At 38.1% G+C, this 24,321-nt stretch overlaps 1 protein-coding gene across 2 annotated transcripts in view; it reads left to right on the top strand.

The window, feature by feature from the left end:
• Positions 1 to 24,321, top strand: part of OCA2 (OCA2 melanosomal transmembrane protein) — a 176,538-nt gene that overhangs the window by 100,347 nt on the left and 51,870 nt on the right. The window contains exons 18-21 of one of the 2 annotated variants that reach the window (XM_037378549.1): positions 3,450 to 3,577; positions 7,976 to 8,035; positions 8,585 to 8,689; positions 19,976 to 20,069. In XM_037378549.1, coding sequence (XP_037234446.1) covers positions 3,450 to 3,577; positions 7,976 to 8,035; positions 8,585 to 8,689; positions 19,976 to 20,069 — 387 coding nt within the window. Of the gene's footprint in view, positions 1 to 3,449; positions 3,578 to 7,975; positions 8,036 to 8,584; positions 8,690 to 19,975; positions 20,070 to 24,321 lie in introns of those variants that run through there. The other variant, XR_005102861.1, reaches the window with a different exon arrangement.

The following is a 24,321-nucleotide window of genomic DNA, read 5'->3' as shown; positions in this document are numbered from 1 at the left end:
CTTCCTCCTCCCTCTTCTCTTCTCTTCTCTTCTCTTCTCTGTGCTCCCTCTGAGTGATGGGTAACTGTATCTCCAGTTTGCAGGCACAGCAAGGAAAGCCAATACACTCTGAGCAGACCATGTGTGTAGACTGAAATAAGCTCTTGTGCAGCCAGAACTGGCAGCTGACACATTTGAGCCTCCAGAGAGCTGTGCTTAATGGGGCACTGCAGGAGGACTCCTCCTTTGCCTCTCCATATGCCCAGGGAACAATATTGTAAGCCTGGGCACTGTCCCTCCGTGCAAAGCTGGATGTGGGGAGCTAATGCACGCTGATAACACTCATAGTACTAAAGAATGCCTGGCTCTGTCCACCTCTTGTGCAATTCAATTATATTTCATTAGCTTTAGCAAATACTTGTTATCTCCATATAGCATGCTCAAGTTGATTTGTTTTCATTGGAGGCAGGAGGGTGGAAATAAAGCCAAGATATTATCACAGGTTGTTCTAGAACTATTGAGAAATCACTATTCTTCACTTTGGTATACTTACATACAAAACGTATGTGGCAAAGTGTAATGTTACTTACATTTGTACAAAACAGCAGTAAAATTCTGCTACTAGGCTCCTGATCTGCACACAATTGCGTCCCCTTGCAATATTGCTCTAACAGGAATTGCTATCATCTTTATTTAAGGTAAAGTTGAGCCCACTGTTCTTTATTGGGATTTGGAGAACAGCCAAGATGACAGTCAGAAGAAAATTAGGCAGTGCATTTCCATAACCCTTTTCTTTGTGTTCTGACCAAATAACTATTTAATTTGCATGGACAGATTTGCTTTGTTTTTGGAAAGACAGTAAATCAACTGTGCCAGCAAAACGGCTTGGTAGACAGGAACTGATAGTTCTCTCCTCACTTTCTTTTGCTCCTGTGGGAACTCAGGGAGCACTCCTGTCCCTGTGGTTTTTAACTGTTTTTGCAAAGTCTATACACATACAGAGTCTGGTACACAAAAGAAAATTCATATGTTTTCAGTTTATGCCAGAATCCAGCCTTCATCCTAAGAGGTACAGAGTATTGCCACTCTTAGATCTGTCCTGGAGTCTCTTTCCAGTGGGTGGTAAAATGCCATTCTTCACAAGAAAATTTGGGGCTAACTATTCCCACCCTGCTCTCTTTTGCGGTGGTTTTTTTTTTTTTTTTTTTGCTTTCCTTCTCCCTTGCAGTATGATGCTTATGCATGAGCTATTTTTGACCATGCACTCTGATTAGATCACTGTGACAAAAGCAGGGAACAGACTTGCTTAGCTTGCAACATGGCAGTGTTTCTGTCTTTGGAAGTGAGCAGAGCTGGCTGTGAGACGTGGGTTTTGGATCCATTGAGGCACTGAGATCAGATTTTACTCAAAATTTGTATTGGGAACAATGTAGGAGCTGAAGCTACAACTTCTGGGACACAGAATTCCTTTGTTTTTCAGCTCTCTGCTTCACTTTGGCTTTGTTTCCACCTGTATGGTGGTTATTTCTGCTGACAAGCCACTAGGTTTCCTAGTCATTCCTACCTGCTCTCTTACAAGGATTTCCCTGCATCTCCCTGTAGATTAGGTTGGCACCAGGCTAAAGAAAAGTTTCTTGCAAACTGCTTATCAAGGAAAGAGCAAAACTAGGGTCATCAGCAATTGTGGAAGCTTTTCAGAAGGATCATGGGGGGAGAGCTGGGGAACGAAGAAGTTGTTTGTAGTGCTGGAAAAAGTGGTTTCAGCAAAGCAGAAAGGACAGAAGTCAGGTTAGGAACATCAAGAGTAGAGATGAGCTGGGGAGAAGATGGCACCTGGAGATGCTTGAAAGAACAGAAATAGGTCATCAGCTGAAGAGTTGACGTTACTGAGAGCATTTTGGTTTTGGAGCCAAACAGTGCAAGACATATGATTTCACTGCTGCGCAAATTCCGCAGCAGTAAATAAATGCACTCAAAGCATGAAAGCTGGAGCTAGTGTCAAGCTGGCTGGTTTAGCTCCCCTTACAAAGCACACCAGCTGGAGTAACTCACTGAGTTGCAAGATTTTCAGCAGATGTTCCTTACTGATCACTGTTAACATGAAATATTCTCATTTAAAGAGTGCAGTATGTCACTGAAAGCTCCTAAAATATACTTGACAGAACAAAATGTGTTGTTCAATTAGGGGTTACTTATGTGACACTCTACAGGATTTTTCAGAGAAAATAGTTAATGTTTACAGATTAGTGAACAGTAAGAACCATTGGTGCCTTTATTTTTTTTATATTTAAGTAGGATTTAAATGGAATATATGTTAATTTTAAACTGTTGGATATTTCTGAATCTCTGTCTTCTTTTAACTTAATGGAAAAACACATGCATAAGCTGGAAGTTGAATGACCTAAAATTTTATGAATCAATCTTGTGTCTCTGAATTTTCTTACAACTGTTGAAGGTTTTTGGAAAGGGCTCATTTTACTCATCTATCTACTTTGTAGCAGGGGCCTATTCTTTCTGAGTCACAGTTGGTATTTGATTATAGGTTTGTGGCTTAGAAGTTGTTTGCCATCAAAGATTGTTATTTGTCTTTCTTCCTTGCTTTTTCTGCAAATCCGTGAATCCATCACATCCTGGCTGTGTATATATGAAATAAGATGAGGTGTATAAAATAGCGACAAAATAGAAAAAACTTGAAAAAGTGGAAGGCTTTATTTCCGTGCTATTAAAAAAAAACACTTAAATTATGTACCTTAGTTTTTCGTACTGAAAAAAAAAATCATCTATTATCTAGGAAAAAAATAGAGAAGGTAGGAAGAGGAGCATCATTCTGAGCCAAACCCCACCCAAACCTGTTTTGTTTCATATCTGAAATCCCATTCTGTTGTTTAAGATAAATACGCCAGAGGAATCAAACAGCTCCAGCAAGCATTTTAACTGGGAAAGCAAGCCTTGCTCAGACAGGAGATTCACTAATTACGTTCTCTGGCTGATTGTGCATTTGACTTGCAATCAGTTTCCTAAGTATGTGCCTTAAAACACACCAGGATATATAGAGGGATCCTGTCCAGAAAGAGCTTGTTTTGCTGTTTAAAGTCAGTTCCTCTTCTGTTTTGAAGAGATTTTCCTTTCCTCTGTTCATCTCCTAGAGCAGGCAGCCGGTGAGTCCTTAAGGCCCTGGGGCTGCAGGACCCTCCAGCCTACCTCCTAAACACCTAAAGGCTTCTCTGTGATTCAAACCATTGATTACTGGGAGTAACCCAAATGTGCCTTATTTGCCTTTTTTCCTTTTCTGTTTAATTTTAATTTGAAGGCAGAGACCATTAATTCTGTGGTATCTGTGAACTTTCCCTGTTACAGTCAGAGAAAAAGTGTGGCAAAAATCTTTGGAAATGGCAGTGCTGGAACTTTTATGATGGTGGCGCATCACAAGTCTGTGAATTGTAAAGTGCTGTTCTCTCTTTCTCATGCAGGCTGGATTGCCATGTTGGGAGCCATTTGGCTGCTAGTGTTAGCAGACATCCATGATTTTGAGATGATACTGAACAGAGTTGAGTGGGCAACCCTCCTTTTTTTTGCAGCACTCTTTGTTCTCATGGAGGTAAGATTCTCTGATTTCTAAAGCCTGAAGAGTTACAACTGACTTCAAATACAAATTATGTTCCTGGGAAGAGGCGTCCTGCAGATTCAGTCTTGCTGGAATATTGTAGATCAAGTGTAGTTGTGGTAGTACAGAAAGAAACTGCAGAATGGTGGAAGCTGGCTGGACCTCTTTGATATTTAGTTTTTCAATGTAAGATTGGTCTCTTGCTCCTTGTGCTGCATTTGCTGAATATGTCTGATACAACCATTTTCGTATGAGTGGAATTTTAGTTTCCAGGTTTGGTAGTGGTCTATGTGTGCAGATAGTTGATATGTAATTATGTGTTTGTTTTGCAGTTATTTAGAAAAATGATAGGAGAAATAAAAGAACAAGAATAAACCAGAGTTGAAAAATGTTCCTAATGCTGTCTGCTACATGCTGGCTACCAAATGGCCTAAGAGGTTACATGGGAGTATGTTTTGAAAGGATAATATCACTGAATTTCAGTTTTCATTTGTCATTTGAAAAGTTTCAGTACCTGAAATGTCTGATATCCTGCTGTATAGTTTCTTTGTGTTTGTCTGCTTGACTATTAGGAACAGTCCAGCTGTGTTTGTGTCCCATGGCATTTACTGTTTGATGTTTTTGTATAGCCGGAGAGGATTTATTTTTAACCCTAACGTTTGATGATTCCTTGTATGAATACTCACATTTACTTGTCAATTAGTTTTCTAGAATGATAAATATTTTTCAGCTGTTAATTTTTGGGTTTAAATGATGTAAAAATATTGTAGAAATATGACTGACAAGCCCCAAGTGACCGCTGGCACTGCCATGGCTAGTGAATTGTCTGAGTGAGCAGCCTGGGGAAAGCCTGTAATAACAAATTTGCTAACACAGCCTCCTTCTTCCCCCTCCCTCTTAGTAATTGCAAAGAGCCCAAGAATTTGTAAATTGGGATCTATTAAAATAAAAATCACCAACAGTAAAAGGGACAAAATCTGAAGCAAATACAAACAGCAAATTGCCAAACTGGAAGTCAAAATCTGGTAACCTCTGAGAAGATAAATGGAAACTCTGATTATCATTAGGAGGCTTGTTTGTGAACTACTAGATCTAAAATTCATCAGGAAATGTTGATTTATTGTACACCCATTAGTACAGGCAATTTTTAGCTCTCTATGTTACGAGGTTCTATATGTCCTTGCATTTTCTAGCTCTTACAGGGAACCCTTTTGAACCCATGTTTATTTTGTCTGCTGCTGCTGTAATAGTTTATTAGTTGCATTCCCTGATGTGTTTATTGTTTTAGCTTGGATTGAATGGTTTTGATTTGAGTGCTGCGTGACTGCACAATAACATAGTAAAACACACAGGAAGTTATTTGCCATTTACTGCCAGACTTTGGATACGAGTTGTAATTCACTGAACTTCATTTTTATGGTTTCTTGGGTCACCAGTGAATAGTTTGCTAATGAAAGAATATTTTTCCTGGCTCTCTAGAATAACAGCAGTTTAAGGTCATCAAAAAACCTTGTAAAGATAATCACAAAAAAAGTGAGAGACATTAAATTCTTCCCCATAAATGAATAAGAGAGATGTTCTAAATATCATCACAGCTAATTTTGATCTGAATCTATTACCCTTTGGATTAACAGGAGATGACAGTCCTTGCCAAGGCTTTTTTCTTTCCTTTAGGTTAACAATGCCAAGAAGAAACAAGTCAAAACAAAGATATGCATTGAAGTAAAAGAAATCTTTCCATGTTCTAGGCATTCAGCAGTTGTCAGCTCATATTCTTCACCCTTGGTGATCCTTCATCTTGGATGGTTCCCAGTCTGAAGCTATTTACTACTGCTAAAAATGTTTCCTTTCCTATTACAAGGCACATTTAAAAGCCTGTGTGGGATTTCAGCTACAAGTAATTTTGGAAAATGTGATTTGAATTCCAGAGCCAAGGGGGAACTCCTGGAGGTTCTGCCTTTGGATGCTCATTAGTCCAGTCTGGTAGATCTTTTGCAGTGAAAAAATTGGAAATCTTTTGGACCTCTCTTGTTTTCTGTTGTGTTCTTTGAGTAATTTGTCTTTACGGTTTTTTAGTCCTAATTCACAAGTGGCTGTTACAGGCTACAAAATCTTTCTGCTTCTTCTGTCTCTGTGACATAAGTTTCTGTCTCTCAGGGATACAGTATTTTGTTCACTCTTACAGTCAAAATTGAAATTTTACCTTAATCCCTTTAGGCAGAGTTTATTTACAACAGCCATAATGACATAGTGTCCATAAGAGGGTTTAATGCACATTTTTGTGCATAAATTCAACTTTGACCTAAAACTGCACGTGATTTTTTCTGCAGTAAAACTCTATTTTGAGCTGTCAGACAGGAGCTAGTATGCTTGAAGAGACCAATTAGTACAGTTATACTTATTCCTCTTAGAAGACACAGGAAGATCCAGGAAACTCTCTGCAGTTTACACCCAGGGGAGGCTGGTGACAGGGTGTTAACTGATGACTTTCACTTAGGTGCTTGCAGGCAGTTGGCCTGGATATTGTAGAGACATCCTAAAGTTGGTTATGTGATTAGTACTGTCATCATCTCTAAGGTGATGGGCTACGTAGAGACTGCCTGTCTTGCAGGAGCAAGGGAGCAATGTGCATGTCCTTCACTCCCTTCCCTCCTTCCCAGACATCTCTTTTGTAGTTCCATGTCTGGATTTCAGAACAAATTTTTAGTGTTACTGAAAAGTAATATGTTCTGTTAATAGATAATTAAGTAATAAGGCATCGATGTTAACTGAGTGTAACTCTGGGCTCTAACTGCTGACAACTATGTGTTAAAAAAGTTTATTTTTGAGGTGTGAACACAAAGCAGTTGCAGAAAAAGATGTACCTTTCATTAAGAATATTGTGTTTACACACATTTAAAAAGTCACTGTCATAACCTTTGAGTTGCTAAAGCAACACAGATAGCTTAGAACAAAAATGGTAAGTTAAAATTGCCAACAAGAATTAATTTCTTAGGAAACTTTCTCCTAGGAAGTTAAACTAATGAAAAAGTGTTGGGTTTTGTTTTGTTTTGTTGTTGTTATTCTTTTAATGGAAGGAGTATCTGTATTTAAAAGTCTCATTACTTGCTTCCTGCTTGCCTTGTCATTAAATGTAGATATACCTTTTCTTGTGCAATACATTGTTAAAAGGAAATATAGTTTCCGGGCCAAATTTATTATGTGGTGATACCCAAACCACAAACGTTCAGCTGCTGCCTGAATGAGCTGCAGGTACAGGAATAGCTGGTCTGAATGACAGCATCTTTGTCACTCTGACATTACCGTGTGTTGCACCACACCACTTGGTGCCTATTAGGACCTTTGTCCATCTCTGTCATGGAATTTGGCAGTGTGTGAGTTCAATGGTTTTTTTCCCACTGATGTCTTGGAAAGGCTCTGCCTGACTGCCAGGTGTGTGGCTTATATTTCTGCAGCTCTGTGTGGGAATGGAGTCAGTAAGTGAGGCATCGCAGCTGAATGATTCTTTGTCATGGCAGAAAAAAAAAGAAAGAATGCCAACCAGCTTGGTCCAGGCTGAGCCAAAAATGATGTGATTTTCTGCCCCGAAAAATTGAAAAGTCACAAAACAGATATATCTTATTCAACCTGAAAACAGTACTTTGTTCTGGACGCTTGTAAGAGAAGAAAGCAAAACCAAAGTGAATTAAAGGCTAGCCCTCAGGAGTTAAAATCATGCCTTTACCTTGTGGTTTGAGGAAATCATTCTTCTGGGGTGTGAAGGTCAGCTTGTGTTCTGTCTGCCCAAGGAGAGATCAGAGCCATCACCACTAGGCTGGAGTTCTCCTATGTCTTTTCATCCATGGTAGTAACCACAGTTGTATGGGATGCTATCTAAGTATCCTGTACAAATGGAATGGCTCTCACAGGGAGGACAGAGCACTCTGGTCCAGGCTGTTCCTGGGTCCAGTGCTTACCGGGCTTGCCTCCTCAGTTCAGGTGCCTGACTTGGGCATTGGAGAGCTAGTTTTCCTGCCTTTCAGGTGCTGCTGCCTCTATGCCAGCTTCCATTCACCCAAGATGTTTGGTCTGATTTTAGCAGATGGGTACTGTTAGTTTTTTATGGGTCTGAGAAAGCTGTTTAACAGAAACACATATTTTGTTTTCCTATTTCTTCATCTGAGACTGAGCACAAGACTGTTTCCATCCAACTTTTTAAACACATGATATACTTTATCTATATTGTGTTTTGGGGGAAGTTGGATTAATAGACAACAGTTGTGTTCAGGTATTCAGAAAACACGTATCCACTGAAGAATGCCATTTTAAACCTCAGCCTACCAGTCACTCCTGTACAACCAACCCACTTCTGCAAATACAGCTACCAATTTCTGCCATGTCTTTTTCTTTTAGGCTTTGGCTCATCTGCACTTAATAGACTATATAGGAGAGCAGACAGCTTTGTTAATAAAGGTATGCTTAAAATATTTACAGGTAAGGAAAATAGTTTTACTCCAGTAGAATAATGAATAAGACTTTCATTTTGATTTAGTATTAATGACTGCATGCCTGCATCGGCAATATCAAGAAAATGTGTCATACTTTGTCATGGGTTATCTTTAATATGTAGGTATCTGTCCACACCCAGAATAAACATAGCCATAAATGCAAAAGGGAAGCCTTTTCTGTAGTCTAAAAAACCCCAAAAATACAAAGATGTAAAAAGCATAAACAGTGAAAGGTGAAAATTCATAGTTGCACGATATATTTCTTGCATGAAATCTGAATATTAGAAATATCAGTCTTTATATTTCTATTTGTTCAAATTTTCTTGGAAAAAGAACAGTAATTGTGTTATTAAATGTTAGGCTGTTTTCTTTAAGATGTTTTCCTATCTCAGAGCCTAAAGGAATAATAAATACTGATAAATTAAATCTGTGAAGATTGTGCAATTATGCCACGGGGGAGGACAGAACAACACTGATCTCATCAAAATTTTAATTTGATCTCTCTCAATTCCAGGTGGTTCCTGAGGACCAGCGCTTGGCAGTGGCCATCGTTTTAGTGCTCTGGGTGTCTGCTTTGGCCTCCTCTGTGATTGACAATATCCCCTTCACGGCTACAATGGTAGGGTCTGTGCAGCACTTGCACGTCCTCCTCCTGGTGCTGGCAAGGCAGCTGAGCTTGCTGATTACGATTTGGGGTTTTTTTGATCTCTGCTTTGTTGTAGTTTAGTTTATCCCCTGAGATGAAATCAGTATTGCAAGCTTATTCATGATGTTTAGGCATCTAGCTGGCCATTGGTGCTAGCAGCCACAGTTAGCTGTGGAACTAGAGACACTGGTTTGGCTGCATTTTTACACTTTCTGTCTTACATCCACATCCATAGCTGAAAAGTAAAATTCTCTTTTTGATGGAAACTGTCACTATCCATCTGCTGCTATCAATGTTTTCCCTCTACATGCTGTGTAGTTACACTAATGCTTTGTTAACACCTGAACCATTTATTGCTGCCTTACTTATGTAATTAGTTTAAAAACCAGCAAATAATGTTAAGCGTAACAAATGTTTATCAGCAGCTGAGTTTGAATATTAGAAAAGCAGCAAATTATAACAAATCAATGCATGCTCAGATAGGTTTATTCAATCAAGTTCTCTGTTTAAAGTGCAATAATCCCTTCATTATTCTGTAGGAATGATTCATTGTTACAGCTTGTTCTTAGCTAAATATAATTTTTCTGTGCCTTTTTTCTTCCATTGTTATTGGGTGGTCATGTCCACCCTTAGCCTGTGTCAAGGTTTAAGACACTTCTTACAGGGCATGTGACAGATTGGACAGATTTGTGACTGCTCTATCATATGTTAATAGAGTATTTTGGTTTGATTGACATGGTGTTCATTGTGGAATTATATTGATGTAAGAACAACAGAGTGCAATAAACATGGAAGGAGAGATTGGTTCAGGATGAGTCACCTCCCAGCAAACACTTGAGGACTATTTGCCTCATATCCAGCTAGTCTATGAAAACTAGCTTGAGGTAATACTGAAAAGGACTTGCATGCACATCAACCAAAGGGGCTTTTACAGGTTTTGAAACAAACCTTCTTTTACAAAAGTATGTTTTGGGAAATGGGACTGAAATGCAGGAATCCTTTGGGATGCCTGAAGACCACTTCTTTTGTATCTTTGAGGAAGAGAAATACAGATGGACAGGAAAGGATCCTTGACAACATTTTAGACATGTAAAATACATATCTTTTTCATTCTGCTCTGGGCTGAACCTAAGAGACTGCTGCAATTTTTTATTTATTTTTTTTTTCTTTTAAAATAGGCAGAGTGTGGAGGCAGGAAGAAAGAAAAATGCAGGTGTATTCTCACCTCTGCAAAAGCAGTCATTAGCTGAGGTATTAAGATATTAATTGTTATGTGGCAGACTAAAGTCAAGACCTAGCATCATCTAGCTCAGTGAATGAACTTGCACTTTGATCTTTGTCATTCTACATTAGAAACCTACAGAAAATTCCTAAGGAACTAAGTCCCAGGTTCTTATGTAAGGTTGTATAAACTTTCATTCAAAATTCTTTTTCTTTGGCGCTTGGTTCCTACTGTTAAAACAAGCAATATTTGGTTTTGGAAGGCTATTTATCACTATATATGTTAAAGCTATAAACTTCCAATGAGGAATATTGCATATATTGAACACAGCTCTTTTGTAGAATGATTTTTCACTTACTGGGGACTGAGTATGTGTGTGTAATAAACACACAGTGCAATGTGTATAGATCTCCTTTTATTTATTGACTTGGTATTTACAGAATCAAATTGTAATTATTAATAACAGATAACCATCCATACAGCAAATTCATTTATTCAGCCACATAGTTCACTCACACATTCATACAGTTACCCAGTGGGAGCAAAAGCTTGGAGGTCAACCACAGCTGTGTACTCAGAAGCAGAGGATCATACTGACATGCTTCCATATATGAGTTTGGTTTCATATGCCCTAATGATACAGGAGTATGGGGCACCTGCTATGATGTAGCCACGAATGATACTGTCCTTTTCTGGCAAAAGGTTCCAGCTTCACAGCTGAGCCTGTGCTCATAGTAATGGAAGACACATATATTGAGTCCCTTCAGGGCTCCATAAATCTCCTTCAGTGGTGAACAAATGTCTGCATGACAATGGGGCAGTCTCTCTTGTGTTTTTTGTAGTCGTAGCCTTGATGGACCATGTACTGGGTAGGGATGTGGGTCCCATCAAGTTCTTCCCATTTTCTGAATCCAGTGATACAAAAAATCTGGATGGTTTCATAGATCTGACTGAGAAAAGAGTGTTTGGAGGATGGTGTCAGACCTCTGCCAATAGAGGATTTGCTCACCCCAAGGCAGTTAGCCACTAACCAGTAGAAGTTAGGGGAAACCAGTCTCACAGCACTTTGACTTGTACATGGATAGGGATTCCTGAAATACTATGCAGAGATGATGAAAAGCTTGGTGGCAGCTCACAGTCAAGGACATCAATAGTGTCTCTTCTGCATTTAAAAGGTGAGTATACCATGATTTTTGTCCCATATTCCAGAGATGAGACAGTACCATTAGCCCAAGCATTTCTGGTTGTGAGCCCCCAGATGACTGTGGGCAAAACTACTGTGATGGTAAGGGTATCTAGAAAGTCATACTGCTCTGTTCCTTCAGGGGTGGGCAGGCTCAAGAAGACAGTCATCAGTTCGTTCATGGGATGTCCCCAGCACTGCCTCTGTGTTGCTGGAAAAGGTCTTTCATTCATCCCCTACATCACTATGCAGTGTGCGCTGTCCAGACTTGGCGCGGAGGGGTGGGGTGGGCTACACACACTCGGTGTAGTAACTCAGAAATGGCATGAGAGTGGGCAGAAGTAAGGGTCTCCAGTATGAGGTGACTGACCCCCCTGGGCTGAAGCCAGCATAGATAAAAAGAGACTCATCTCCAATGCTTTCAAGGTCCTATCACACCATGTTACTTGCATATGTAGAAGTAGCCAATACAATTGATATGTATTTTGACCCAGGACCTGCCTAAGAAATGGAAGGAACAGGGAATTCCACTACAGCATGAGGTTTGGCTTATAAGGCACACAGCTGGAGCAAAGAAAAAGAGGAAAACTTGCAGATAGCTCTGTAACCATGATATTGTGTTTCCTTAAAAAAAATCAAGTTGAAGGATGGTTGTCCAAGTTTTCATTTCAGCTTCTTTGTACTAGTGGGACAATCAGATTCATAATGATTTGCTTTGTCTATAGAAAAAAATAAAAATGAAAAAGAATGCCTTTTTAATGGATTTTGCAACTAAAAATTTCACTTTATCTGTGTTTGGATAAAGTTGACTTGTCCATTTTAAGTTTCAGATTGGATAGCATTAAAATTTAAAACTGACCGATCCTTACCTTAACAGGATGTGAAAAGTGGAAGCTGTAGATCAATAGTTTTAAAAGGTAATTAAAATATGGATACATCTGAGCCAGCATTATTAATAATTCTAGAAATATAAACTGTTTTATGAATTGAAGTAATGAAAACAGATAAGGAAAATTATTTCCTAGGAGAAAATCTAAGCATTTTCAGTTATTTCTAAGTATCTATGTCGACAAATTAGGATTCTTGTTTATCCTAAAACATAAACACATTATCTGCAGTCTTAAGAACAAAACCTAAATATTTTCAGTTAGTTTAAGGTGAAAGTATTTTAAGGTGCAAAATATTCATGTGTTTAAATATTTTGAAAAAAAATGATTTTTCCAGCAGCCTTCAGCATCAGCATCATGGAGAAGAGTTCTCTCTTACTAAAAAATTCTGAAATCACAAAAATCAGATTAGTTTATTACTTGAAGCACCTTACTCTGAAAATACCTTTCCAGTGCAACACAGTTGTTGGTCAAATTCTTCATTGCTTTAGACAAGAGTAAATCTGGTATAACCCCACCATCAAAAATGTCAGTACTGTATGGAATTCATGTACAGAAGTTGCTAAACTGAAAACTCTTCAAAAAGCTCAGAACACAGCAAGTATTTTATGGTACAGAGGATACTGTAGAAAGGTAATTGAATACATGAAACAGCGGAATGAGTTTCTGAGGGCATTTAACTCATCATAGGTAGATTACTTTTATTGTTTCTGTCTTGGTGAAATTCTGTTTGTTAAACTAAAATAAAGCATTGGAGCTGCACAAAGACAAAACAGCCTGCAGAGTATCTTCCAATTGCTTGTTTCATATAATTTGTCCTGAATGCAGAGATAATGAACTGCCCCAAAACAAGATGAGGGAATTGGAACCTGCTTGATAAAATGTAATCCCAGGACTTTCCCCTTCTCATTAAGCATTGAAGAGTGAAGATCCAGCTCCCTAATTTAGTAGGTGTTCATATGAGAGAGTGTATCGCACTTCATTGCATAAGCATGCCTGGCAATTGTGATAGCTGTCTGCAAGTGATAGGAAAATGAATAATTTCTTGTTAATATTTAAAAAATGTACCATAGCAAAATGTTTAAGCATTATAGAGTATTTCACTTAGAAGCAACCTACAACAATCACTTAGTCCAACTGCCTGACCACTTCAGGGCTGACCAAAAGTTAAGCACATCGTTGAGGGCATTGTCCAAATGCCTCTTAAACACTGACAGGCTTGGGGCATCGACCACCTCTCCACGAAGCCTGTTCCTGTGTTTGACCACCCTCTTGGTAAAGATATTCTTCCTAACATCCCGTTGGAACGTCCCCTGGCACAGCTTTGAGCCACTCCCAGGCGTTCTGTGTCTGGATCCCAGGGAGAAGAGCTCAGCAACTCCTTCTCCCCATCCCCTCTTCAGGAAGCTGTAGAGAGCAATGAGGTCACCCCTCAACCTCTTTTTGTCCAAAGTTGACAAAGCCAAGGTCCTTAGTGGCTTCTCACAGGACATGCCTTCCAGCCTTTTCACCAGCTTTCTTTCCCTCCTCTGGACACATTCAAGGACCTTCACATCCTTAACTCGTGGGGCCCAGAACTGCCCACAGCGCTCCAGGTGAGGCCACACCAAGGCTGAACACAGCGGTACCATCACCTCTTCTGGCCGGCTGGTTGTGCCGTGTCCGGGGCACCCCAGGGTGCGGGTTGCCCTGGTGGCTGCCAGGGCCACTGCTGACCTGCATTGAGCCTGCTGCCGACCAGCACCCCCAGATCCCTTTTGGCAGGGCTGCTCTCCAGCCACCCCTCTCCCAGTTTATTCTTGTGCCTGGCGTTACTCCATTCTAGATCCAGAATGCAGCATTTTGAGTTATTAAGTTTCATCCCATTAATTGTAGCCCAATAGTCCAATCTATCTAGAAGCTTCTGCAAGTCCTCTTGTCCCTTGAGAGACTTGACAGCACCTCCCAGTCTGCTGTCATCAGCAAACTCACCAACGGTGCATTCAAGCTGTTTATTTTATTGACATGTTTTATTGACTATATGCTGGAAGCATCTGTTTATATTTTTCTTTTATTACCAGAACTAAAAATATAGCTGTAGTATAGCCATTTTAGCTGAGTTTAAACACTATTTCCTCAATATAAAGTAACCAACAATTTCCATTAACTACCTTACTAGCAAGGTGACTTAGTCTCCGACAGGTCTTTCTTAGAAACAAGATGATTTTTGACCCACTATTTATTGCCTGTAAATCTGTCAGAGGCTTCTTATTCGCAGTACTGAATGTTTCATATGTATCTCATGTTCTCAGTGCCAGTTTTATTTTTAGATCTTCTTTGTCTTCTCCCTACCAGAGTTTTCTACAATGTCCTGCGTGTCAGTGCTTGATAAAAGTTTAAGACTGGGCCATAGCTGTCTGCAGAGACAGACCAATCATCAACAATTTGGGAAGCTACAAATTGTTTCCTATTAATGCACAATCTCTACAGTTTTCACAGAAGACATCTTTACCACATGCAGTTCTTAGCAAAATGCGTGCTGTGAAATCCCATGGTGTAAAGCAGCACTGAATCCCTAAAGTAAAGATGTGGATTGTTGTTTCATTGTCATTTTACACAAATAGACAAAATGGGCAATATGACCTTACTGTGCTGCACAGGAATAGGATAAACTTGTCTAAGATACTCTTCTTACACAATACGGATGTGTGATTACTTGTACAAGTGTTACCTTTGGAAAGCAGAAGTAGCTGAGAGACTCACTCTCTTATGAGTCTCCTGCTATCCCAGGAGGAGATGCTTACTGATAGAGCAGGACCAGCGCTCCTCCTCTTTGGTCTCCTCTCTGCATATCCAGGGTCCTGCTAGTAAAGCTAAATCATCATTTCTCTTTGTATTCCAAAAGGAGATCTTAATAGGTTCAGAAAAGGTCTTCCTTCTTCATCTCCTTGACAGTGGAATGCCATGCCCATGAGAAGGTTTTGTTATAAAAATAAGTGAACAGGATAAAGATCTTGATTCAACTTGTTCTTTGGTAATTTGGAGTCTTGGAAAAGAGGCTGTGACAACAAGGTGTGAAAATGTTAAGTCTTTGATCATCGTTTTGCTTACAAAGAAAGAAATCTATGTACCAAAGTAAATGTGAAAGCAAAATGTTCAAGACTCTTCATTCCACTTTTGTACAAACAGGACCGGAATGAACAAGGCTTGAGAAGTGTCAAATAGACCCCCTCTGTCAAGTAGACAACAGAATTGAGATGTGCAAACAGCACCAGTTTCTTTTAACAAAAAAGGACTGCATACCACAATGTAAATGCAAGGATTGTTATGAGGAAACTACAGTATTTTATGAAATTTTGCTTAGTAGTATTTGGTGCATATAATTCTGGTCTAAAATCTCTCAGATTTCTTTTTTTTTCAAAACCTTCATTTAAAGTAAACATTGAGCATAAACATTTAGCTTCCTTTCTCTTTGATTGCTTCATGTGGCTTAAATTTTCAGAATGTTAGAGATCTGAGAGGTATAAGAAATATACTGTCCTAGAGAATCATATTTTTTGAGTCTGAATTTCTAATATTATTAACTGTTAATAGATTATATTCTTTAGGGAAGGTGGATAATTTATAACAGTAATAAAATCCCATTCAATTTTTAAAAGCTTGCAGTACTGATTTAAGAATAAAAACGCTGCAAAAGTTGAAAATACCAAAAATTACATTTTTGGTGTTTTTATATTTGTAGCATGTTATACGTACTTCAACAGTATATGGTACAAACAAACATTTTCTTCACAAGGGTTGCTTTTGTTTAGGATACTTAATATAGACAAATGTGCCAATATGTGTAGACACTGGCATTGTTCTTTTTGCATCATCTTACATCCTATATATATTTTACACATAACACCCTATATAGAATAAAGATTAATGGCTATTTCATTTCTGTATCAAGTCTTTGGGGACACTCTCCTTTTCCCAGGTACAATCATTATTTCTTACAGTTGCATTGCATTTTGCTGTTTTAATACCTAGAGGCAGATAGCCCTACAATGAGTGGGTGAGAGGGATTTGGCTTTGCTTTATAGAGCTACATCACTCATTCTATCTAAATCCTGCCAATCAAGCAGCAATGTTGGGTGCTTCAATCTCAAACTTTCCAGCAAAATCAGCAGTTTTTAACGAAACTGGTCAAACAGAGATTTATCCTGGTGAGACTTGAAATAAAGGATAAAAGAAATAAAAGCTATTTACCTGGTAAGACATTATTTCTCCCCTAATATTGATAAAGGTCCTGTTTACATAATCCAAAGAGGGAATAATGAAGGAAACATGAGGCTTCATAGGCTTTAACTTTTACTTTTTTCTCTGTTGAGGGGCAGAGCTTCATAGAACTATGAAAAAATCTAAATCCAAACAAGTTAAATCAATATGACAAGATATTTGTACAGTATGTATCACAGCCAGTTATACCCCAGTTTGCAAAGTATCCTAGCTTGGAGTGCTTTTGATGCTATTGTAAGTAGCATCAGGCTGAATCAGAAAGAGATGTAGAACCAACCCAGTTTTTCAAAAACATTGAAAACTACAGTGAAAATTTTCCTTCTAACCCTTTTATATTTTGTATTTCTGTTTTTATCACTCATTTAATCATAACAGTAGATGGAGCTAAGGTTTGAGATATTGATAGCGCAAAAATGTTGCCCAGCATATACTCACATGAAAGAAAATTACACGTGACAAAAAGGTGATTTTGGGGGAAAACAGAGAGGCAGGTTCCTTTGTAACTGACTGTGCATGATTCTTATGTATTTAAAATAGATATATTAAAATACAAATGCTCAAGCACTAAGAAATGTCCATTGGCTTTAATTACTTTGCAACATCTCTTCAAGAGTTCTTGCTGATGATCAGATTTCTTTTTTTTTTTTTTTTTTTTTTTTTTTTTAACCAGGAAAGTTGTTGGGACGGAATATAGAACAATCTGTTTGCATTATGCCTACTTTTAGGTCAAAAGAATTAGACACCAGTGACTTTTGGACAGCATAATGCATGTTTGCAAAAAAATTACTGTACATTATGGATCAACTAAATATTTCTATCTGAAACACTAGAAATTTAACTGAATGTTTTGCATTCATCTTTTATCTGGTTATTCAAGTTATTAAAAACTGAAACTTATGGTGCAGCACACCTTGTTAAAAATAAAAAGGATATATACACATTAAATCTAACTTCAAGCACGTGTCAGAGATCCATAGGACTTCCATTGTGACTTATAACCAATATTCTTTAGTAGAGATTAATTCCTTTAAATAGAGGAAACATTCAAATTTAAGTGTAAACAAATATGTATTGCTAAGGCTTGTTTCAATGTTTTGAAACATCTATGAAACAGAAAAACAGACATCTATGAGAGCAGCGATTCTTGATCTAGCCCTATTGCCTGTTAATGGACTTAGGAGCATGACATCATTGATGATAATTCTAACATAGATGATTAATTATTATGAAACCTTTTAAAAAAGAATTCATGGTATTTCTAAGTGGAAGAAAAACAATGTGATGTCAAGGAGAGAACAATAAAACCAATGTGGTCAACTGTATATTTTTGGGTCCCAAACCTGATGGATTTTCAAAAAAAGAAATGGAGATTCAAGCACATTACACAGTTGCACCTTCTCTTGTTACATTGCAATTTATCTTTGTGTTTAAAAGAAGACACAGTGAGTTGAAACCTTTGTTCAGTGACTTTCTTTTAGAGGGTTTCTGTGTCTTTAGTCAATAGAGACTTACAGGACACTGAGAGCTCTTGATCCTGAGCTCCTTCACTAAACAGAGAACCAAATTTTCTGATGGCACTATTATGCGTGTGTGGCTGCAAATACCGAGCAGAGAATTATCTCATGGACTTTCTGTCTGGGATTTCTGTTTTGCTTCTTGCTTCCCCTGTCCTTCACAGTGCCGTAATTAGGGAGGGGGCTCCTGGAGGGCTGCAGGGCTCTGCTTTCTGCATGGTTCTCAACAGTGAGGTGTGAAAATGTCATTACTTGCTCTGCACTTGGGAGCTGACTGGCAACAGCTTTAGGACTGACCTCAAGAGCAATGAAATAGGATTATAATTTTAACCGACTCTGCCTAACTGCCTTCTCTGCACTGGGCAGGTCACACACAAGGAGAAGTCTAATTTTAAGAGGTGTTGCTAGTCTGCATGGTTCAGGATTGTGTCCTGCAACAAGTGAGTTAACTGTAGTACGTCAGGATGCTTGCAAATAATTCTGAGGTACTAAATAATTGGGCTTGGTCCTCTGGTCCAAATTATCTAGTAGGAAAAAATGCTTTATTTAGATTGAGCAAAATGGCTTATCCTGTGATTTCAGTATTTGTGTTTAAATTTTGGTTTATGTTGAAACACAACATTGTTTCTAAATAAATATAACTGCAGTTTGAATTGCATATGTTCTAGCAGTGTTGGTTTGAGAGAAACAAATTCTGTGGGGAAAAATAAAATCTTTTATGACTGTTTCATGGGAAAAACAGACAAGATGTTGGGCATGCTGACCCTTCTTTGGGCCTTAAAGTAGAAATAGACATCTTCAGGCAATGTTGAATTTAAGAATAACTGTTTAGATATTGACTTATCTAGCTAATCAGTTAGAGGATTTGAGAGGCATGATTAACACCACTGGCAGGAGGGATGGGGAAACTGTTGTATTCTTCATAAAGCCTATATATTGCTCTATACCAAGAGAACACACACAGTCAGTAAAGGTGAGCATCACTCAGCCATCAAAATGAAAATATTTTTCAAGAGGGAGCTGTTCCATCTCTGAGATCATAACCCTTGAGGGGGATCTGTGGAATACATTCAAATGACAAACTGGAGGATTAAAAGTCATAAATTTAGTCACAACTGAAAATCCTGGACTCTGAGAAAGGATTAATTTTAAGGCATATCACAGTTATTTCCACAAATCCCTTCCTGCTTGATCTCTTGCTGTTCCATGTTTGCGTATTCTTTCTCTCTCCCTTTTGGTCCCATAAACATCTGTACATGTTATTTAGCCTTATCACCTCTACCTTTGCTAACAAACTTCACTCGACAGGTACTAATTACAACTTTCTTGCAAACCAAGTGGTTACACAATTCAGTTGAACTCAAACCAGTTTTTTGCAACTAAGGTGACAGTTGTTTAGCTTTGAAGGGTGTTACTGACTGAGAACTGGTGCTACCAGAAAGCCTCCCTGCTGTATTTTTGGGCTGTATACTATTTGCCTAATGAAGTCTATTATGTCTCCCTACAAACTTTTCAGGGGGTTTATTTTATTTGCTAAAGTGGTTAAATTAAATTCATAAAACTTGCAAGTATTTCCCAGTGAACTAAATTTATATTTTCTGGTAAATACAATGTTGGATTAAAAAGTAAAATAATGAATTCAGAAACCAGCCACATTGATCTTTCTCAGTTTTTTCCCTAACAGATCGGACATTTTTAATTATAGTAAGGATTCTGGAGTTTTTTAGTTACTGATACATGATTTACAGCCATCTTGATTGTGAAGGTCTGGGCATCTCTTACAGCTGCCTCCAGCAAGAGGGGATACAGCTTTGTCCTTTAGGTTTCAAGAAGTGGAGGGGGAATTGATTTATAGTCACTGTCAGTTCCCTGTTGAATTTGAAGGATCTAATGGAAAGCACTCATAACCTTAAGAGGGGCCTCAGTTTTGCCAGTAATATCTGTGTCAGGCTTCGCCTAACATTGCCAATACCTTCTCTTTGGCTTGTAGGACTAGCACAGTCAGTGGTGAAAAGTGAGTACAAATCAAGAATATGATGCAAAGTTAATAATTAAAAAACAACAAACAAGCAAAACAGTTATTCTTTAGACTTGCTGGTGGTTTAAGTTGTTTACTTCAATGAATTTTAATAATATTGTGCTGATGGTTAGATAATGTCTCCTGAACCTCTCTCTTTTCTTCTTAAACCACAGATTCCTGTGCTTCTCAATCTGAGTAAAGATCCTGATGTTAACTTGCCTGTGAAACCATTAATCTTCTCATTGGCCATGGGGGCGTGCCTTGGAGGTAAGAGTTTATGTGAGAAAACCAACATAAGGTAATAACTATGCAATTATGGCACGTATAAACTGGCACAATAGCTTCAATGATTTTATTATGCAAAGCATAAGGAGGGCCTGATCCAGCTCCTTTTGACTTCAAAGGATTCTTGGATAAAGATCCCACTCACTGTCTGCTGCTACAATAGGATTTTTGCAGTCCGTGTTTGACAACCATATCTGCATAAAGTACAGACGCACAAAGAAGCAGTCCAGATGGTGCTTATAGGGTTCTGATCTTTTGTGAGAGAAAATACAGAGAAACATTTAGCTTTCAGAATAGACACCCATCATTGCTCATTGAAAAGATGGGGAAAATGTGTAATAGCTGGGATCTGAAGGCTTGATTCAAAGTCTGCTGAAGTCACTGGGAGGTTTTGTGGCTGGCTTACAGAAATAGTTTGAGTATCCATTTGCTAACGTATTTAGCACTCCTCACATTAAGAAAAATCTTTTTGAAGTCTTTGGGAAATGTACCTTTAACAATGAAAGCTAATAGCCATTGTCCTAATACCCATCGTGGTGTTAACTGGGAATTCTTGTGTTGTCAGTGCATTAGCAAATAGCAAGCAGATGGTTTCATTACTTTTTTTTTTTTTTTAATTGAAAATGAACCATGTATGTATTGTGGGCCCATGCGTTCCTTTCTATTTGTTATAACAGTAAAGAAGAATAACTGTCTGGTAGTGTTAAAATTAATGTTTATACCCAATTATTATTTTTTTTTTTTACATTCTGAAAATGGCTTATGAAGATGTTCCAACAAGTTTCCAAATAGCAAGTGTACTAAGTACAATTAAAATGTGTGAGTTTTGAATGAGAAATAAAGTTAGGTTTTTTTTTTTTACTACCGAGAATTTTAATGCTAGTTACATTGTATTGGGCTGTGTTTTGATTCCTAAATACTTAGGTAGTTAGGTTAGATAAAATTAAGATGGATAAATGGTTTTCTGACATCAGTCCACCCCTTCTCCTGCTCTGTGCCCCTCAAAATAGTTTCCCTGACTTTACAGAGACTGAAGCTAAAACAAGTTTTGTGTTCAATACAAGTTCTGGCTTGTTTATTTAGCTAAGTGATTGCAAGTACAAGTGGCCTAAATACCTGACAAAGATTATAATGAAGTAATTTACAGATTGAATTTTAAAAGCATGTTGCAAAGGCAGGACAATTTATACCAAACAACACTTAGTCATTTGAGGATTACCTTTTTGTACTCATCATTACTCATCATTATATTGTGACTTTAATTTGTTCCTCTTTAAAACCAGTGATTTGAATAATCAGCCTATCTTTTTATAGATGTTTTTCATAAAAATATAATCTTTCTTCACAATTTGCTAATCACCAGACGTACTCTGATTTCATTAAACTTTCAGATTAAAAAAAAAAAACCACAACAAGGATATAAAGTTGGCCAGATTACGCTGCTGTATTCTGAGTGGAGACACTTCACCAACCTGGGAGCCTTTACAAGACTCAGCTGTTTTTCTTAAAGTATCAGTTATCATCCTCACCCAAATTTCTTTAATATGATTTGTTGAAGGGTTGCTGGGATTTTAACAGACACTTCTGTGTCTATGTAGTATGAGATAAAAGTAAAAATATAAACAGTACCATGGGAATTGTTTGGATTAAAGACACTAGAGATTCATAGGAAGTGCCCAGGTATTCAGATAGGCTCCATACAAATATTTGGATAAAAAGTTAGATCATTATCTTTATTAGCAAAAGCTTAAACTCTCCAGACTGTTCTACTCAGATAAAGCTGAGAATATGCTGAGTTATACTGGCAAAGGTCTCATAGCCTGAAAATTAACATGCATTTCACTTTCCCATATCAAAACAAAAAGCTAAGGGACAGAAGCTTATTGTTAGAGAATGAAAAGTGGGGGAAAGCTTTTGCTTTAAAAGATCTTGTAGCCCCCAAAAATGGGAGAAAAGGGTTTTTGGTTTTGTTTTTTTTTTTTTTTAAAGAAAGCATTGATGGTCTTTAAAAATTATTTCCAAAAGAGAAGTCTTATGAGCACTGAAGTGGTGTGAAGGAATCCTCAAGGTAGACTAATCCCTTTGTGGAAGGAATAGATGACAGTTATATCATTACTGCCTGGTGCTTAAGGCAAAAGATGGGATCTTATCACTGCTTATGCAACCATAGGAACTTGGCAAACAAGACATTTTATAGAAAAGTCTGATGAAATAATAAATTTTATCATCATATTTTAGGGTTAGTTGTTCACTACATAATGCAGAGCTTCAGTTCTGGTTATTTGATAGCATTTCTGGGATTCAGGATAAACACTGCTGTATGCTTATGTGTCTGTGAAGGGAGCATCAGCATTTGTGCCTGCCTTGGAAAATGGTGTGCAACATTTTGTCCTGAAAATTTTCCAGTGGGTGCAATTACTTTTTTCTACTGTCACGAAGTGCACAGGCAGCTACGGGTTTGGAAGATGATAGGATGAGAATAGACAGTAATTTTCCTTTGTTGCTTTAGCTGTTGTCCTGGAAGTGAAAAAAGGGTTGGGTCAGTCTCAAGCAACATGAAGACACCTTTGCCAGTATAACTGCAAACTTGTTGCCATCTTCAGCAGTGTCTCCCCAAAGAGTTGCTGCTATTAAATTTGTGTCTTTCATGGCATTAGGCTCAGATAAGGATTAACTGAATATTGCATAGATACTCCTTGCTTTGTAAAATGGGTCTCTGAAGGTGAGAAGAGATAAAAATCCTGTCTCTTAATCAAGGAAGCCAAGGGCAGTGATGACCTTGGGCAGTTCCTGGTGAGATGGTCACAATTTTGAAATCTTTGGGTCTTCCTTGGAGTTTGCCAGTTCTTTTCTGGCAGACGTTTTCTTGCTTAGGTCATGTCAATCTTACATGGTTAAAAAAGAAACATATGTTTTCAGAGGATCTAGTTTTGGAAATCTATGTTTATATTTGTCCCAGCTCTCTTTAAAAACATAAGTTGTAAGTTAGAAGTCTGGCTGCCCCAGCCTCCCTTTTTGGTGATGGGGGTACTGACATGCCCAGGAGGCAGATGTTTATTGATCCCCTGAAATTGGCAGATGCTGTCTGCAGAGCACATCAGAGCCCGTTACGCACAGAACAGCAGTAGCTGAGGGGGGCGCCCAGAGACAGGTCAAATGAATTAGGGGCTTTGGGCCTTTTGGTTTGTCAACTCTTCTGAATGCTGAACGACCCTATTAGTTCACATCTGTTTGAGCATTAGTAGTCAGGCTAACTAAGTCGTTAGAAAAATTTTATTGCTTACGGGGTTTTTTTGTGTACTATCTGCCAGTATTTCAATTACGTTTTGACCATGAAGGGAAAGCAAGCAGGAAATTTAAAAGGAACTAAAGGAAATAAACGAGGATGTAACTTCACTTGTTTTCTGTGGTGTTCTGATAAATCTGCATCTGTATTTCTTTTGCACGAGAGGACATTGAATAATGCTTTATTCATTAATGCTTCCTATTCTAGTACATGATGGAATTATGGTAACTCTTGAGACTAAGCTGTATGTAGACCTTCCAATTGTGTCTAGGGAATGCTGCTCTGAAATTTTAGAGGACAAATGAAGATTGCTAGCTACAGCAATTTCAGAACAAAAGGTGCTTAATTGCACAACTTCTATTGGCTCATGAGTTTTAAAATAACATGAAATATGAATTCAACTCAATTTGAGTAAGTGCACAGTCAGAAATCCACCTGTTAAGACTGTTGAGTTGTGTAGAACTAGGTTCTTTACTGAGCTTTTCAGTTATAGTTAAAAGCTTTGAAGGGCTTTTGTACATTTGACATTTAAAGAGCTGGCATTTATTTGTTTTTTATCTGTTTCTTTTTTTCATGATTTATAAAAAGTATGTTTTTGACAAAAGCAAGAAAAAAAAGATTGACTTCATATCTGAAAGTCCTTACCTTCTGAGTTCTCAGTTGCTAGTGCAGAAAAGTGCAAAAAGTATTTCTCTGCTGCAGTGACTATTACTGTGGTCCGAAGGGGATATTTTCTACAGTGTATAGTTTTGCACTGCTTTTCTTCTCTGTATTTTCTTTTGGAGGATGACACCTGAAAGTCATCATTGTCACAATTCTGTGGAAAAAGGCAATCTCTAGGATGCCTGCAGCTGTGTTATTCTGGCCACACAATCTCAGTTGTAGGCTCTACTTCAAGTAAGGAGGGGGGGCTGCTGGCACTTTTCTTCTAACCTTACAGGGTCAAAA

This window comes from Falco rusticolus, chromosome 2, assembly GCF_015220075.1.
Source record: "Falco rusticolus isolate bFalRus1 chromosome 2, bFalRus1.pri, whole genome shotgun sequence".
In the NCBI taxonomy this organism is placed as follows: domain Eukaryota; kingdom Metazoa; phylum Chordata; class Aves; order Falconiformes; family Falconidae; genus Falco; species Falco rusticolus.
The sequence above is the reverse complement of the archived record's forward strand: the minus strand, read 5'-3'. Positions and strand labels throughout refer to the sequence as shown.